Source organism: Callorhinchus milii, unplaced genomic scaffold, assembly GCF_018977255.1.
Source record: "Callorhinchus milii isolate IMCB2004 unplaced genomic scaffold, IMCB_Cmil_1.0 Scaffold19, whole genome shotgun sequence".
In the NCBI taxonomy this organism is placed as follows: Eukaryota; Metazoa; Chordata; class Chondrichthyes; order Chimaeriformes; family Callorhinchidae; genus Callorhinchus; species Callorhinchus milii.
This window is the reverse complement of record NW_024704760.1, coordinates 5,330,495-5,345,839: the sequence shown is the minus strand read 5'-3', so window position 1 is coordinate 5,345,839 and position 15,345 is coordinate 5,330,495. Positions and strand designations below refer to the sequence as shown.

Below are 15,345 nucleotides of genomic sequence, written 5' to 3'. Positions count from 1 at the left end.
CCGTTTAAGGCCACTCTCTACACCCACCTCTTTGACTGAGCTTTTGGTCTTCTTTCCTCTCCTCTCACCCTCTTTGGCATCCACCTCCCAGCTTAGGACTTGCCCAGTTAGCGGATTCAAGTGCTTTCAGACATCCTCCCAATGTGAAAGGCATTCTAGTCACTTGTGATGGCCACATCAATGATACTGCATGTACAATCTAGTTTTTCTTAATGATGATATCTGGGTTATTACAGATTACTCTATCTGTACGCAGTTGTGAATCCCAGATTACTGTGATAATAATAATAATCCTTGTATTCGATATACGACGTTATCACACCTTCAAGATGTCTTAAAGTGCTTCACAGACATACTGTAAAGTGGAGTGACCCTATATCTTGTGGGCGAAACACAGCAGCCAATTGCGCACACACAAGTTACTTTTTTATCTCACTTTTCTGGTTGATGTTCAGATCAGTTGGTCTTTACATCAATATCACGTGTTTACAGACTGTCCAGTGGATATATTTAGCTCCATTGTTATATTGATTCAGGTACTCCAAATATTATTATTAATTTTATTATATACCATGCCTGTTCTTGCATTTACTTTGGGGGAAGAGNAAAAAAGAGTTGGGTTTAAATTGATATCTAGTGGCAGTTATCAATTTATAGTGGCAAATGTTTGATACTCATGCTTGAGGATGTAAATCTGCCAGTTCTTATTCTGTATTGTTAATACATGCTGGATTCTTAAAATAGCACCAATAAAGGTCTGATAAATAATATTTAACCTGACAACTCTTACTGCTCTTCCTCGCTCTTTTGTTCACTCACATAGTAATAATTTTGTTCTAAGGGTCCTTGTCACAGAATCTAACGCTTATATTTGTTGTAGTGTTGCTACGCTGTCATTATAGAATAGAATCATAGAATCAAAGAGTGTTACAGCACAGAAGGAGGCCATTCAGCCCATCATTTCATTGCCGGCTCTTTGGAAGAGCTACCCAATCAGTCCTACTCCCCCGTTCTTTCCCTATATCCTTGCAAATTTTTCCTTTTCAAGTACCTATCCAATTTCCTTTTGCAAGTTGTTATTGAATCTGTTTCCACTACCCTTTCAGGCAGTGCATTCATCGTTCAGTATCTTTTTCGTATACCCAAGAGAATATAAAGTCCAACACTTGCATTCAATTTGTGGGATCTGCTAATACGTGTACAGCAAGAATTATAGATTCTCTTCATTCTGTAATTAATGACCAACAAGTATCCTTTTTATTTACTCCAGAGAAACTATGAGAAATAATTCTAATTTACAGGTTGTTTTAACCATGTGTAAAGAGACGATAATACGTCCCTTAATTATATAACCAAATCAGAATTACAGGATCACTTGTAATAGTTGTTCCCAACAGCAACAGGCATTGAACATTCACGTGTTGTTATACACTTTTTAACACTTGGTGAGTTAATTTGAACGCTATGTTCTCATCACAATATCGTTGACTCCATAATCTGCAGGATATCCGCATAAATCCCATAAACTCTGAATATCCAGCATAATGCTTCAAAGCTTGATGGGCTTTGCTGCCTCTCAATACAGCGCTGGTCATATTTTGATTTTAAGGCTCAATATGGTACGTAATGAACATGCAATTATCAGTCAATCACGATGCTGGAAATAGGATCAGATGGTTGACAAAGAAAATGGTTCCCTAATCCAGTAGTTTAGACTGTCCTCGGTTTAGACATTGACTTGGGCAATTACTTGGAATGCTGTACAGTATCATGGTACAATAATGGAACAAAGCAATAATACAACATTATAAATACAGTAATTGCATTTTATTAAAATGTAGAGCATACTTTTGTTGGGAGCAACCTTAGTGATTTTCATTACCTATCTAATATGATGGGCTCTTTATTTAATTTGTACTACCTCATGAGCATCTGACTCAGCAAAATCATAGTTTAATTTAATTTTGCATCTCAATGATTTCATTTTTATTTGTGTCAGCTTGACTCAGTTGGTAGCACACTCACCTCTGGGTCACAAGCTCACTATTCTGCATTGTCAAAGGTGTTGACCTTTGGATGAGATGTTAAACCAAAGTCTCACCTGCCTGTTCAGGTGGTGCATTTAAGAACCCATAATATTATTCAAAAAGAGAAAGAAGTTCCTCCTAACCTGGCGTGGCCAACAGTCCTCCAGTAAAATTGATCAACAACAACCACAACTTTGGCCTTTGGTCACCTTCCTCCCCCGGCTCAGCCTAGCATCCGAGCAGATCTTGCCAGTAGAAAACCATAATTGCAGCTTTATCGAGGGAATCCGCTCAACTGCCACCGCCCTCCCAACTTCCAACCCCTCCCTACCCCCACCCCATACTCCGACAGTTACCCATCCCTCCTTCCACACCTTTGAACCTGTCACCCCCTCCTTTGTCTTCACCACCATATCCTCCATGAAGCCCACCACCTGCTCCCTGGACCCCATCCCCACCCCTCTCCTTAAATCCCAGCTCCATCTCCTGACATCATTAACCGCTACCCTGTTATCTGGCACTGTTCCTTCCCCCCTTGACCCATCACAGCTATCCAGCTACCGGCCCATCATAAACCTCCCTTTCCTATCCAAGGTTCTTGAGAGAGCCGTTGCCTCCCAGCTTCGCTCTTTCCTTTCCTCCCACTCTCTCCATGAAACCCTCCAATCGGGTTTCTGTGCTGCCCACTGTCCACTGAACTGTCCTTTCTCCCCCACATCTGGGCCATGACCGGCCCTGTCTACCACCACCTCCGCAACATTGCCAGACTCTGCCACTGCCTCACCCCTCAGGCTGTCAAAACCCTTATCCATTCATTCATCACATCAAGGCTCGATTACGGAAACTCTCTCCTCAAATCGGCCTTCCCAACTCTTCTCTTCACAAGCTGCAGATCAGCCAAAACTCTGCAGCGCATGTACTCTCATGCACCAGGCTCCGTGATCCCATCACTCCCACCCTCCCCATCCCCCAGAGGATCGAGTTCAAGATCCTCATTCTCACTTTCAAAGCCATCCATGGCCTTGCCCCTCCTACCTCTCTGACCTGCTGACTCCCTCCGATCAGCGGGCTCCAATCTGCTCCATGTCTGCTGCCCCACACGCCCTACCAACGGTGGCCGGGCTTTCAGCCTCTCTGGCCCCACACTCTGGAACTCCATCCCATGGTCCCTTCGCGTTGCTTCCTCCCTCACCTCCTAAGGCCGGTCTCAAGACTCTTCTCTTCGATCATGCCTTTGGTCGCCCTCCCACCTCTCTGCCTTTCCTCACCCCTACCCCACCCCTCCCCCATGCTCAGGCTCTGACTGTTCAGCACTTTTGGAACGTCCTCCCGACGTGAAAGGTGCTCTTTAAATGTAATTTTGTTGTTGTTGTTTGTTTTTAAATAACCTTTTATATACCGATTCAAGTATACGTGACAAGTATTGAATGGTAACACTGGAACAAAAAGAGAACAAGAACGTAGGAGACTTAAGATAACATATTTGACATTGCAGCACTATCTAACTGTATGTTGTCTGTAAAAAAGTACTGAGAATACAACACTGTATGGTAGAACATTGTGTGCTGGGTATAGGGGTCAGCGTGGAGTGATTGCTTTATTTACTCTGTGAACAAAAAGGTTTCTATCTGTGTGTTGTGTGTCTGTGAGTGTTCTCAGTCAATATAATGCGCTGATGTGACTGACAATTGATGTTTCAGAAGGCCAGATAGAACTAAATCAGTAAACAGATTCTAGGAGCCAGCTATTCTGATTGACAGTCGTGTGTGCGTTCTGCAACAGCAATCTCAATAGCAGCAATCAATAGCAGTAGGACATACCGGCAGTTTTACCATCAAGTCATCAACACTTCACATATTGTGTCGCGTGTCTCTAATTTTCTGGTGGTCTTCATTTAGTTGAGGATACATTGTGAAAATACACACAAGATCAGGTTTGGATGAAGAAGAAGGCCCTTCGGTCCATTCAATCCTATCCTTCCCAATGGCTCCCCATTACATCAAAGAGCTCTTTTTTAAACAAGTCCTGGCCTCAAATCGCTCTTCCCTATACCTCGTTCCAGTCATTAATTATCTTCATATAAAATTTGTGTCAGAAGCAGAAAGTAACAGTCTGCAGCTTGCTATAGCTCTCATCAATGCAATACTGTCAGCCAGTCTGTTTGCTCTAACCTGTGTCAGGCAAGGAAACCCCTATCATAACAAGGTTGCATTACACGTCAAAATGTGATTTACCCTCTTCATATCTGCTGAGCCACAAGCAAAGTCAACATCAAAACCTACTGGAGAACAAACACTGCTACAATTACAAATGTGGACAATAAGAATTCAAATGCGATTCTTTCTGGGAAATGTTTCTGTTTCATTGAAGAAATACTTTTTAAATAACCCAATATTTGTGCAACAAAATGATGTAATAGCAGCCGACTAAAATCATCATTCTCTGGGGAATATTAGCAGAAATGCATTATTCTTTCACGTGGCTTTTCAAATTGTTTGCTGCAACGCAGAAACAAATGTTTAAATGTTGTACACATTTTCTCAGACTGACACTGAATAACATTTTTCAGAGATGTCAGATGAAACTCGACACAAGATGCTAATTTCTGCCATTCACATGAAGTACCATCTGCCACCAATAAATGTTGATTTTAAATGTTAATCACCCACTAAAAGTCATTTGTTCCAACCTGGTTACTTGGTTAAACTTTAGGAGTTGCCTCAAATGCATTTCCCTCTCTGGAAAATGTCAAGGAGAAATGGCAGCTTGAAAATATGTGAAAAGGCAAAATGGTAGTTGTTCTGTTCCCTTCTGTCCTGTTCTGTTGTCTTTCCAGATAATTAATCCAATACCAAAATAAAGAAGGGAAATCATTTCAGAGCAATGCAGAAACCAAGTTAACCTGTGTATGTATCTACATTACACACATGGAGAAAATATCAACAATAATAATAATCCTTGCATTTGATATAGCGCCTTATCACGTCTTTGAGGTGTTTCAACGCTTCACAGAATAGACTGTAAAATGAATTGACTGTATATTTTGTGGGCAAAATAAGCTATTGAGAGTTGGGAAATGCCAATCCATATAACTTCATTCATATTGAAAACACTAATGCATAACTAAAATTGTTTTTGGGTGGTTTACCTGCAATATCTTGCTTAAAAAAGCAACAACTGTGAGACAGGAATTGCTTTGCAAATGCACGTAACTGTTTGAAGTCCATATACCACAGGAAAAGTAAAATGTGCAATCTGTAAACTCAAAGGAGTCCCATTCCTTCAAGCCAGGGAGCTACAGGATCTTCCTTCAATGCATCAGCACCTTGCTGATTTATAGACAGTCTCTTTCTCTTGGCGGAAGTATCAATCACATTCCAAGCAGGCCCATTATGTTGTGAGAAGTAAACGAATTCCAAGAGGGCCCCATTTGTTGCTTGAGTGCTGAAATGGTGAGTGAATGCAGTGGTTTTGAGACCACCGCATGAACCACGGTCACAAATGAAATGGCCCAATGTCTGATGCTGCACTTTTCTTGAACTCTGGATCAGTCACACGTGTAGTCCCTGCAGTAGAAATACTTAATCCCAGGACGGAGGCAATGTTTGATAGTGACACGTTGGTCAGTAGGCGGTTTGACCGTCATAAAGAACGAAATGATCTGTCAAAGAATGCAGGCGGTTTCGCTAAAGATTCCTAAAATCAAATGTGGAGCCTATTCCCATTCGGAGGCATTTTTTGGGGGGATTTAACCTCACTTTTGTTTTCCCCACTCGTTCTTCCTTTATTCTACGACTTCTAACGTTTTCTTTTAACTTCCAAAATCTTTTACTCTTCGAAACCATTCATCCACTATATAGTTGACAGCAACTCTTTCAAGTGTTTTCTTTCACAGGCTGAGCAAACAGCTTTCAAGCATGCTTTTTGCAGCCAATCCACAATAACAATCCTTGTGTTTGATATCATGCAGTATGATATAATCGAGACATCGCAAAGTGCTTCACAACATTTGTAACCGGAATTTTAACAGGATTCCTTAAATCCCATTAAGAAATATCCCATATTGGAGTCCAATGTAAGGAAACTTAAAGGAGATATTTCAATAATGTCCCTTCATACAGATGAATAGTTAATCATAAATAGCTTTGTCAAGCATCTTTTATCTGGGTAAATACCATGGACCTGTGATGCGTTAATACTGTTGATGAGTTAATTGGGTTAATTGTTATTTGTGTTAATTGTGTGTCAGCCTGGGCTCAGTTGGTAGCATTCTCAACTCTGAGTCAGATGATTATGGGTTCAAGCCCGACGTTGGGAATTGGAATTGATATAGTCAAGGCTGACATTCCAATGCAATGCTGGAGTGGACCACATTATTGGAGATGCCATTCTTCAGATGAGACTTTAAAACTGAGGCCCCATGTGCCTGGTTCAGGTGGATGTTAAAGATCCCATGGCCCTATTGAAAACAGAAGGGAATTTCTCCTGGCCAGCGAATAAAACTGGTCATTCATTTCATGGGACATTGAAGGGCGCTAATTGGCTGCCCACAACACACACAGTCACTCCACTTTACAGTATATCCTGTGAAGCACTTTGGCACTTCCTTTTGACGTGAAAGGCCCAATTTTGTGTTAAATGTTCAAATTGTGCTCATTAACATATCACACATTACATTTTTCAACCTTTTCTATTTTCCACATCCTCTTTTGTCATATAATAATTTGGAATAGTACTTTATCATGTTGTTGTCTGGTCTCAAAGCACATATTTCCAGTGTAAATATCCAGAGACTGTAATATGTAAGATGGAAACGTACAACTATTTTTGGCATGAGAATCAAACGCTGTACCTACAGTGAAGGGCAATCAAAGACGCTGACAATTTTAAACATAAAACAGTAGATGAAAGAACATTGAGAACCCTAAGAACATTGAGGTTCCAAACATCACAAAATTAACAAGACAAAATATTCAGTGATGAATCTAGCAATATGCTCCCTTTGAAAAACAGTTTATATGGGCAGAAAAAAAGATTTGCAAGCAATTAAATATTCTGAAGGTGGATGCCAATGCATACAACTTTTTGATTTCGGTAATGTATTGGTGCAATAAACCCTTCAAAAAAAAATGAATAAAACAAATGTGGTCATTCAATCCACGATTGTTTGTGGGACACTGCTGTGTGCAATTGCTTTGTTTTATCCACAAAATATACAGTCAATTCACTTTAAAGCATATACTGTGAAGCACTTTGAGAACATCTCAAATACATGATAAGGCACTATATCAAATACAAGGATTATTATTATTATAATAGAAGGTTCATTGACTTGCATTAGCTGAAACATACAAGCTTTGATTTTATTTTAAATTTTTTCTTAATTATTCATATAAAATAATGTGAGTTATATCATGTTATGCTAATAGACATGTCACACAATTTGTACCACAACTCCAGTGTCAGAAAACAGAATTTATATTAGTCACAATCAATGTCAATGCATCAGTACAGTTAAATACTGATTATACATTACATTTCTGACTTCAAATTGAAATACATTCAGTTTACTGACTTAAGTCTGTCAGTGTTAATATCATGTTAGTTGGAGTGAGACGTGATGTGGTGCATGGTGACAGAAGGGGTTTAAAATTGGAAATGTAGCATAGAATTGCATAGACTGTAAAAAAAAAAGTGATGTTTCATAATTATCCCCATTGAAATTATTCTGCATATGTTTTACCTGTATACAACATCTTTACCCAGCGAGCAGTCAACAACTGGAATGGGTTGCCGGAAATTAATGGTTGAGACCAGGACAGTGAGACTCATTTTAAATAAAACATTGTGATGCTGTGATGGGAGGATGATGAGGTATGGGTCTTCTGAAAGAATGAGATCAGAAGGTCCAAAGGACCTTCTTCATCTTTTGGTCTTCTTTGCAGGAGAGTCTGAATGCATTCCAATTGTAGTCTCCTAAACAATTTCTGTTTTGCCCACAAAATATACAGTCGATTCACTTCACAACATATTCTGCGAAGTGCTTTGAGACGTCTCAACGGTGTGATGAGGCACTATATCAAATTCAAGGATTATTATTATTATCATCATTGGGAGTGTATGCCGCTTTGCAATTGGTTTTGCAATTTATGATTTTTTTAATGATATTATCTGCATCTCTTGAGCATCCTAATATTCCAACATCCAGGTCAGCGCCATGGGATGTCCTCCCGACATGAAAGGCCCCATACAAATGTGATTTGTTATTATTGTTGTTGTCCTCTACATAATGCAGTAAGTTCAGGTTTTTGTCTCCCTGCAATTCTTGAAAACAACATTTTTCTAACCTGCGTCTTCTCGTTCCCATTCTGTCGATTATTTTCCTGCCACCTATCCCCACATTGCCTAAAACTATTTCTCATGCCTATCAGTGATTCACTCCAGATGGCTCATTATTCCACGTATCAATTTAATTCAGAATAATATGGCAGCCACATTATTTAAAGGTACAATTATTTACCTCATAAAAATGTGCTTTTGACATTTGTGTCAGACTAAATCACTAAATTATTAAGACTGGTCGGTGCACATCTCTCTTTCGATCATCTCAGGCTTACGATTAAGGCAATGGTAGTTGGAATAAATTTAGACAAGCAATATAATTTATGTACAAATGTGGAAATATATATTAGATTTAGGATTCAAACTTTTTTTTTGCTGGTGTGGACTTGTGTGGAGCATAAATACCATTGCCATTACCAGTGTCGAAGTCGATGTTGAGTTTGCAACAAGTTAAATCTCTACTGTGTAGGGGAGTCAGTGACAAGGGGCCAGTTATAAAATAGTCTAGTCACTTGAAGAGCAAAGGAAAGCTAAAGTAAAATTATGTCACTCAGAGTTGTTAGGATGTGGAATGCTCTGCCAAGGAAGGTGGTGGAGGCAGAGACCATTGTGGGTTTCAGGAGGGAGGTAGACAGGTATATGAAGGATAGATGCTTGAAAGGTTATGGAGTTAAGACAGTGGCTATGAATAACCCCCTTGCTCTGAGAGCCAGTGCAGCCTTGATTGGCCAAATGGCCTCCTTCTGTACTGTAAATTTCTACGAATTTGTATCAGAACCATAGGCGGTGGGTGAAAATCTTTTGGGTATACTTAGGTGGGGGGCAAGATGGGGGGGCCTGCGAGTCCTGCGTTTTGGAGGGCTCGGAAGAGGACTGGCTGTGGTCCTGCTCAGAGCTCAAACCTTTCCCCTCCCAGCTGTAGATAGGGGAGGGGGCGCTGAGCTCTCTCTAGCCCTTGCCATCCCCTGCCATTGTTCAGGACTTTTTTTGCCCCATGAAACTGACAGAACGGATTTTAGTTTCTGACTCCCTCCGAGTAGAACTCCATATGGTTGTGAGAAGAAGGAAACAAGTCCTTAGTTTCGCAGCAGCGAGGCTAAGAATAACATCAGGTTGGCTTTTATCTCCCCTGAAACTGAAAATAAATGGATTTTTTTGCAAGGAGCATCCTTAAAGCAGCAAGCTGTTCTATCCAACATTGACAGCACAAGTGGGGCTGTTTCCTCCTGCCCAGGCTCCCACCCCCCCAAGTGATCACTAATTGCTACCTGGGTAAAGACAAAACAGTCAAAGATTCGGAAAATTAAATCCTTGCTTTTCCTCCTGAAGTATTTATTTCACAATTGCTGCGTAAAAGCATTCCGCTAGATTTGCAAATGGAATGCATTATCAAAGGAAACTATTATTATCTTCACAGAGCATCCTAAAATCACAGAACTGGAGCTCAGCTACTTGCAGATCCAAGCATAAAGATTATTATTACATTTTAATTTGTACCTGCACTGCCTTGACATTGGACTGATCTGCATTGATAATAGGGTTTTCCACACAACTTGTTTACAGCACATTATTCAGTTCTGCAGCGATTGAGTACATATTGTATCTTCAGTCTGTATAAGAAAGAACAGTTTTCAAGCCACAGTAACTGCTGCAAAATTATTTATTTTGTGTCTGCAGACAATGTGCTGGGAAAGCCAGTCAACACAGAAACGCTTGCCTAATTCTGACTAACATATATTTAGGGCTGTGCAGCAGAAGTCAAGCTTGCAAGATCACACGAAAGCTCTTCGACCCATTTTATCTCATCCTTCCAGAACACCCGCCCTAACGTCTCCCCATCACAGCATCAAGCTGTTGTTTTCTCACCTCCAAAATATACAGTCAATTCACTTTACAATGTATTCTGTGAAGCGCTTTGAGACGTCTCAAAGACGTGATAAGGCGCTATATCAAATGCAAGGATTATTGTTTTTTAAACGAGTCCAAAACCCTGGCCTCAACCACCATTCCTGGAAACTTGTTCCAGCGTTTTAATTAGCCTTTGGGTAAAAATACACTTCTGGGTGACTGCCCTGAAACTGCCCTTTGCAACTCTAACGCTATGTCCCCTCTTGTTCTCTTGTCTTGGTGCATCATAACGTGTTTCCCTGGGATTACTTTTCCAGCCTCATTTAAAATTTTAGACGTCTCTCTGAGGTCCCCTCTGGGACATCGCCTTTCAAGACCGAAGAGCCTCCTAGCTTGTCTAATCGTTGTTCATATCTCATTCCCCCAACAACAGAGATCATCCTCGTTGCTTTCCTCTGAACTGTCTCAAGGGCAATTGCAGTCAGTCTCTCTTGTTGCGGCGACCAGAACTGTATGCAGTAGTAGCCCTCAAGCTATCGACCTTGACTTTTTTTTTGCGTGGCTGGATTCCTAGTCAGTGTGGAGCCAGGACTCCAAAGTCGAGAGAGACTGAGGTTAAATCCATAAACAGATAACCCGAGTTTCATTCTATCATCTTCCTGGCAGATGGTACGAATCAGAGAATGTTTAAATTATTTAGCTTTTTTAGCTGCTAACAACACAAAAAAAACATGTTTTCTTGAGACGGGAGACCTTGTGAAGTTATGTAAGATTTTAATTGGGATTGAGAGAGTAAACCCAGAATAACACTTCTGTATGCGTTGATACAGCAGAGTAAGACAGTGGCTTAGAGTTGCAAAGGGTAATTTTAGGAAAAATACCAGTAAGTACTTCTTTAATGATAAATAATAATCCTTACAATTGATACAGCACCTTTTCAGGTCTTCTAGACGTCTCAAAGCGCTTCTCAGCACTCTTGTGAGTTGTACATCTTTTAGTATTGTTAACAAAATGGATGAGAAGGAACAAATTGCTAACTTATATACTTTTTGAAAGTACATAAAGACAGAGATAGATCAATAGATCGATAGATGGATAGGTATTTGGCAGGTCAGGTATTAAGATATATGGAGCAAGGAAGAGTAAGGTACAGATCAGCCATAATCTTATAAAATGGCAGAACAGGCTCGAGGGGGTGAATAGCCTACTCCTGTTTCTATGTTTCTATGAAACGTTGGTCATATTAACCTTGATAGAACATTGGAAGTCACTGTTGCTAAGTATGGGCACAAATATTGCACGACGGATTGACACGACATCAACTGCGATGCAGCACGGTCAATCAACCAGCCCTTTTGTTTTGCTTGAAACTCGTGGTTACCACCAAAATAAATGTCCCTTCAAATTCTGGGCAGTAAGTTTCCTGGCAAAATGGAAATGCAGTTTCCTCACTTCTCAAGAAACTGCACATTTTCTAAAGATACTGTCTGAGAAATATGGATTGAAAGATTTTCTGTTTGTGTTTCTCTTACATCTGTTACACATCTGTCTCCAGCGAATCCACGCTGGAGTATATAAACTCTCAACCTTTTTGACATCCTTCAAGTGAAGACAAATTGCCTCTCTGTTTCAGTTCCTAAGAGTAATCTATATTAATAGCAGGGAACCGTAAAATGCATGGTGCATATATAAACTCTATTAACAAGGTTAAATCTCTGAGTATATAGTGTCACTTTGATTTTCATTACGTTTACTGAGAAATGTTTTAATTGTGGGTGGTTTGGTGGCTGCTCTGATAGCACAAACAGTTTCTGTATTTCGACAGTGAACTAAAGCACAGTGTGCATTAATAAACAACGCTGCCATCAATAAGTAGTTTTAAATCCCACTAATCTTCTAGTAATTATTCTTCCTTGTAACTTGATTGCTTTACAAAATCTAAACAAAATATTATACTGGCATCTGGGATGGATACAGGTCTGGATCTCTGAGTCCTTTCTTGGAATGATGGACTATCTAATTCATTTTCTTCGTTGTTTCCCTCGGTGTGGAGAACCAGGAGAGTGAGTTGAGTCTGGGTGGTAGGGTGAGGAGATGCTCCCTGGAACAGGCTTGATGAACTTCTGGGCCTCTGTCGTCTATAATAATAGTAATAATAATAGTGCTTGCATTTGATACAGCGCCTTGTCACGTCTTCGAGTCAGCTGAAAGCGCTTCACAGAATATACTGTAAAGTGAATTGACCGTATATTTTGTGGGCGAATTGTGGCAGCCAATTGCGCACAGCAGTGTCCCACAGACAGTCGTGGATTGAGTGACCAAATTATTTTCATTTATTCTGAAGGAATTATTACCCTTGGAAAAGCGATCCGCCAATCGACTAACAACCAGGTTCCTACCTACTGCGAGATAAACAGAGACATGTGAAGTAAGGAAACCCGCCCAACATTTTGCCCTGCCTGGGAATCGAACCCAGGTCCTCTCGCTTGCGAGGCGACTGGTCTAACCACTAAGCTATTATGTATCTAATGCCACACTTAAACTACCAGAAGCAATCTAACCTCACTTCAAGCGGCAAGATTATTCAGAACAGGAAGGTAGATTTCTGTTTGCCAAACACATTTTGCATGAAAGGGTGAGTGGAGAGATCTGTGCAAGCAAATAATGTTTTGAATTCCAAACAGTAAATGTCACTTTCGGTTGTGTCTCTCTCTCGGGCCCAACTTATCCAGCCTGTGTTTTGCAGTGATCAGTATAAATGAGGCAAAGGGTAATTTGGTTGTTTCACCGAATATTTACATTTCTTCTTCCTCTAACTTACAGAAAAACTGGCTTCACAATTTTAATGACTGTATTTCACGAAACTGACAAATTCTGGACGCTCTGAAACGCTACGTTAATAGATTAAATCTAGACCTGGGTGGAATTTCTACCCAAGCGGCAAATAGAAGGAAACCCAAACTCTATTCTGTTCCGTACGAATATGAAATTAAAGTAATTCGCCGCAGGGAATATGAATACGAATATGAATAAGGTGAGGCTCTAGACATGAAATCTGGGCTCCTTTGCAGTACTATGCTTCAGATCCAAATCGGTCCAGGTTACCATGATCCAAAACACCATTTCCCTTCTTCATTGCTGCTGTTTGCTAGATTGTCCTCTAATAATAATTGTGCTGTATTGCTTCTTGTCCTCTGTGGCCCTTTATCGATCTATTTAAGGAGTGTTTTTCTCAGTTTTCTCCATCCTTCCTTTACATTTTTCATTCATAAGGAGGCTCAATGGATGTGGTGTTGTGATTTCACAACAAATTCTCTTTTCTGTTGGGCAATAGCCTTGAAAAATGTCAAAGGACTATTACTTTAAATATAGATATTACTGGGAAAGGTTACATCAACTATACTTGCAGTCTAGCTTGCTTCATGGTGCATCAAAATGCAGGACTGTGGATAAATCACCAACAGGAAAGTAGTTAACTAGGAGTGTTTGCATGCTTAAATGCAATAAAGATATGCTGAAGTGATACATCTGTCAAAGGCAACCTACACATATCGTCTAGTTAGCCCCATCTTTTCTTTGATGGATGAAATATGTGGCATGGAATCTGATTCATTTGTGGTATCTGATAATTTCATGGGTGAAAGTAAATGCCGCGTTATCAAACCCTGCCAGTAAGTTTTTTACGGCTTCTGTGGGTAGTTGAAGATTCGATGTGTTTATGTCCCTGAAAAGCACAAAGATTGTGACCTGGAAAGTAAGTGGTTAACACATTAGTGTAATTATAATATGAGCCTACCGTGATTGTCTTTATTCGACCTCCTGGTTGTGTGCAGGTCCAGCCTGATTTGTTTATTAATAAACCACAAATTTCTCCGTCTGAACAGGGGATCATTTCACACCACTGCTTGCTCTTTACAACTCGCACTGCAAATAAAACATGAGGGAATCATTACATTTAATCCCAAACATAATTACATCAAAACATTTCAATGAATGCCAAATGGGGACTAGGTGGTACAATAAATTAGCCTCTGGGACTTGGGTTATAGTATAGCTGGAGAGGATCAAAATATTCTCTCTCTGTTGAGTGTAATAGTATTATACATTTAGCATATCTCAATCCAGTTCAAAGTTGGGTCGAATTTGTGCTAATGTATATAATCTACAGAATTACATTGAACGTTACAGCATTGAATCAGGCCATTCGGATCAATTTAGTCCATGTAAGTGTTTATACTCCACATGAGCCTCCATCCCTCCAAATTCTCTCTCCTATAACCTTCCTTCTCCCTTGTGTGGGCACATTGCAAATGAATACCTTGTAACATTGGCCATTTTCCTGTCATATAAAAGTCACTGTGAGTATAACGTGAAGGTACTTATTAAAACTTGCCTTTCTTCCAATGTGATCTAAACATCAGAAATACCACATCGCCATTCAGAAACCAAGAAAGAAAAGCTACAGAATGTTATCGGTAATCATTCAAAATTGATTTCACTTTAGTTTGAGTGACAACAGTCTGTTTTGCCCATTAAGCTTAACTCTTCCACAGCCAATACAAATTTACCTTATCATGGATTTCAGCCCAGCTACAATAACTCTTCAGAGACAGTTCTGGAATAGTTCCCCCTGAACCCCAAAAGTAATCCAACAAGAATAGAATATCTCTTCACCTCCAAATCTCAACTGTTGAAGCATATCCTCCTGATATAGTTGGAGCCCTGTTGCAATGCGGTAGTTGAGGTAATTGATGGATTTTGGGGTTAAGTAAATATCAGGGTCTATAACAACAGCAATTATATTGCGTCTTATGATATAATAATAGTCCTTGCATTTGATACAGCACCTTATCATGTCTTCAAGACATCTCAAAGCACTTCATTATATTTTTGTGAGAATATATGTATATTTTGTGAGTGAAACGCGGCAGCCAATTGTGCATAGCAGTGTCCCACAAGCAATCGTGGATTGATTGACCAAATTATTACTATTTATTTATTTGGAAGGGATTATTACCCCTGGAAAAGCAATCCATCTATCAACTAATAACTGGGTTCCTACTTACTGCTAGGTAACAACAAAACAAAGTTACATTTGTAAAGTGCCTTTCACGTTGGGAGGGTGTCC

At 40.0% G+C, this 15,345-nt stretch overlaps 1 protein-coding gene across 2 annotated transcripts in view; it reads right to left on the bottom strand.

Annotated features, from left to right (window-relative positions):
• The window catches only part of LOC103179138 (chemokine-like protein TAFA-5), a 98,901-nt gene that overhangs the window by 29,337 nt on the left and 54,219 nt on the right, over nt 1–15,345 (bottom strand). For both annotated transcript variants that reach the window (XR_487944.1, XM_007894265.1), the window contains exon 3: nt 14,014–14,141. Coding sequence is in view for 1 of the 2 variants with exons in the window: in XM_007894265.1 (XP_007892456.1) it covers nt 14,014–14,141 (128 nt within the window). In the remaining variant the exon portion in view is untranslated. The remainder of the gene's footprint in view (nt 1–14,013; nt 14,142–15,345) is intronic.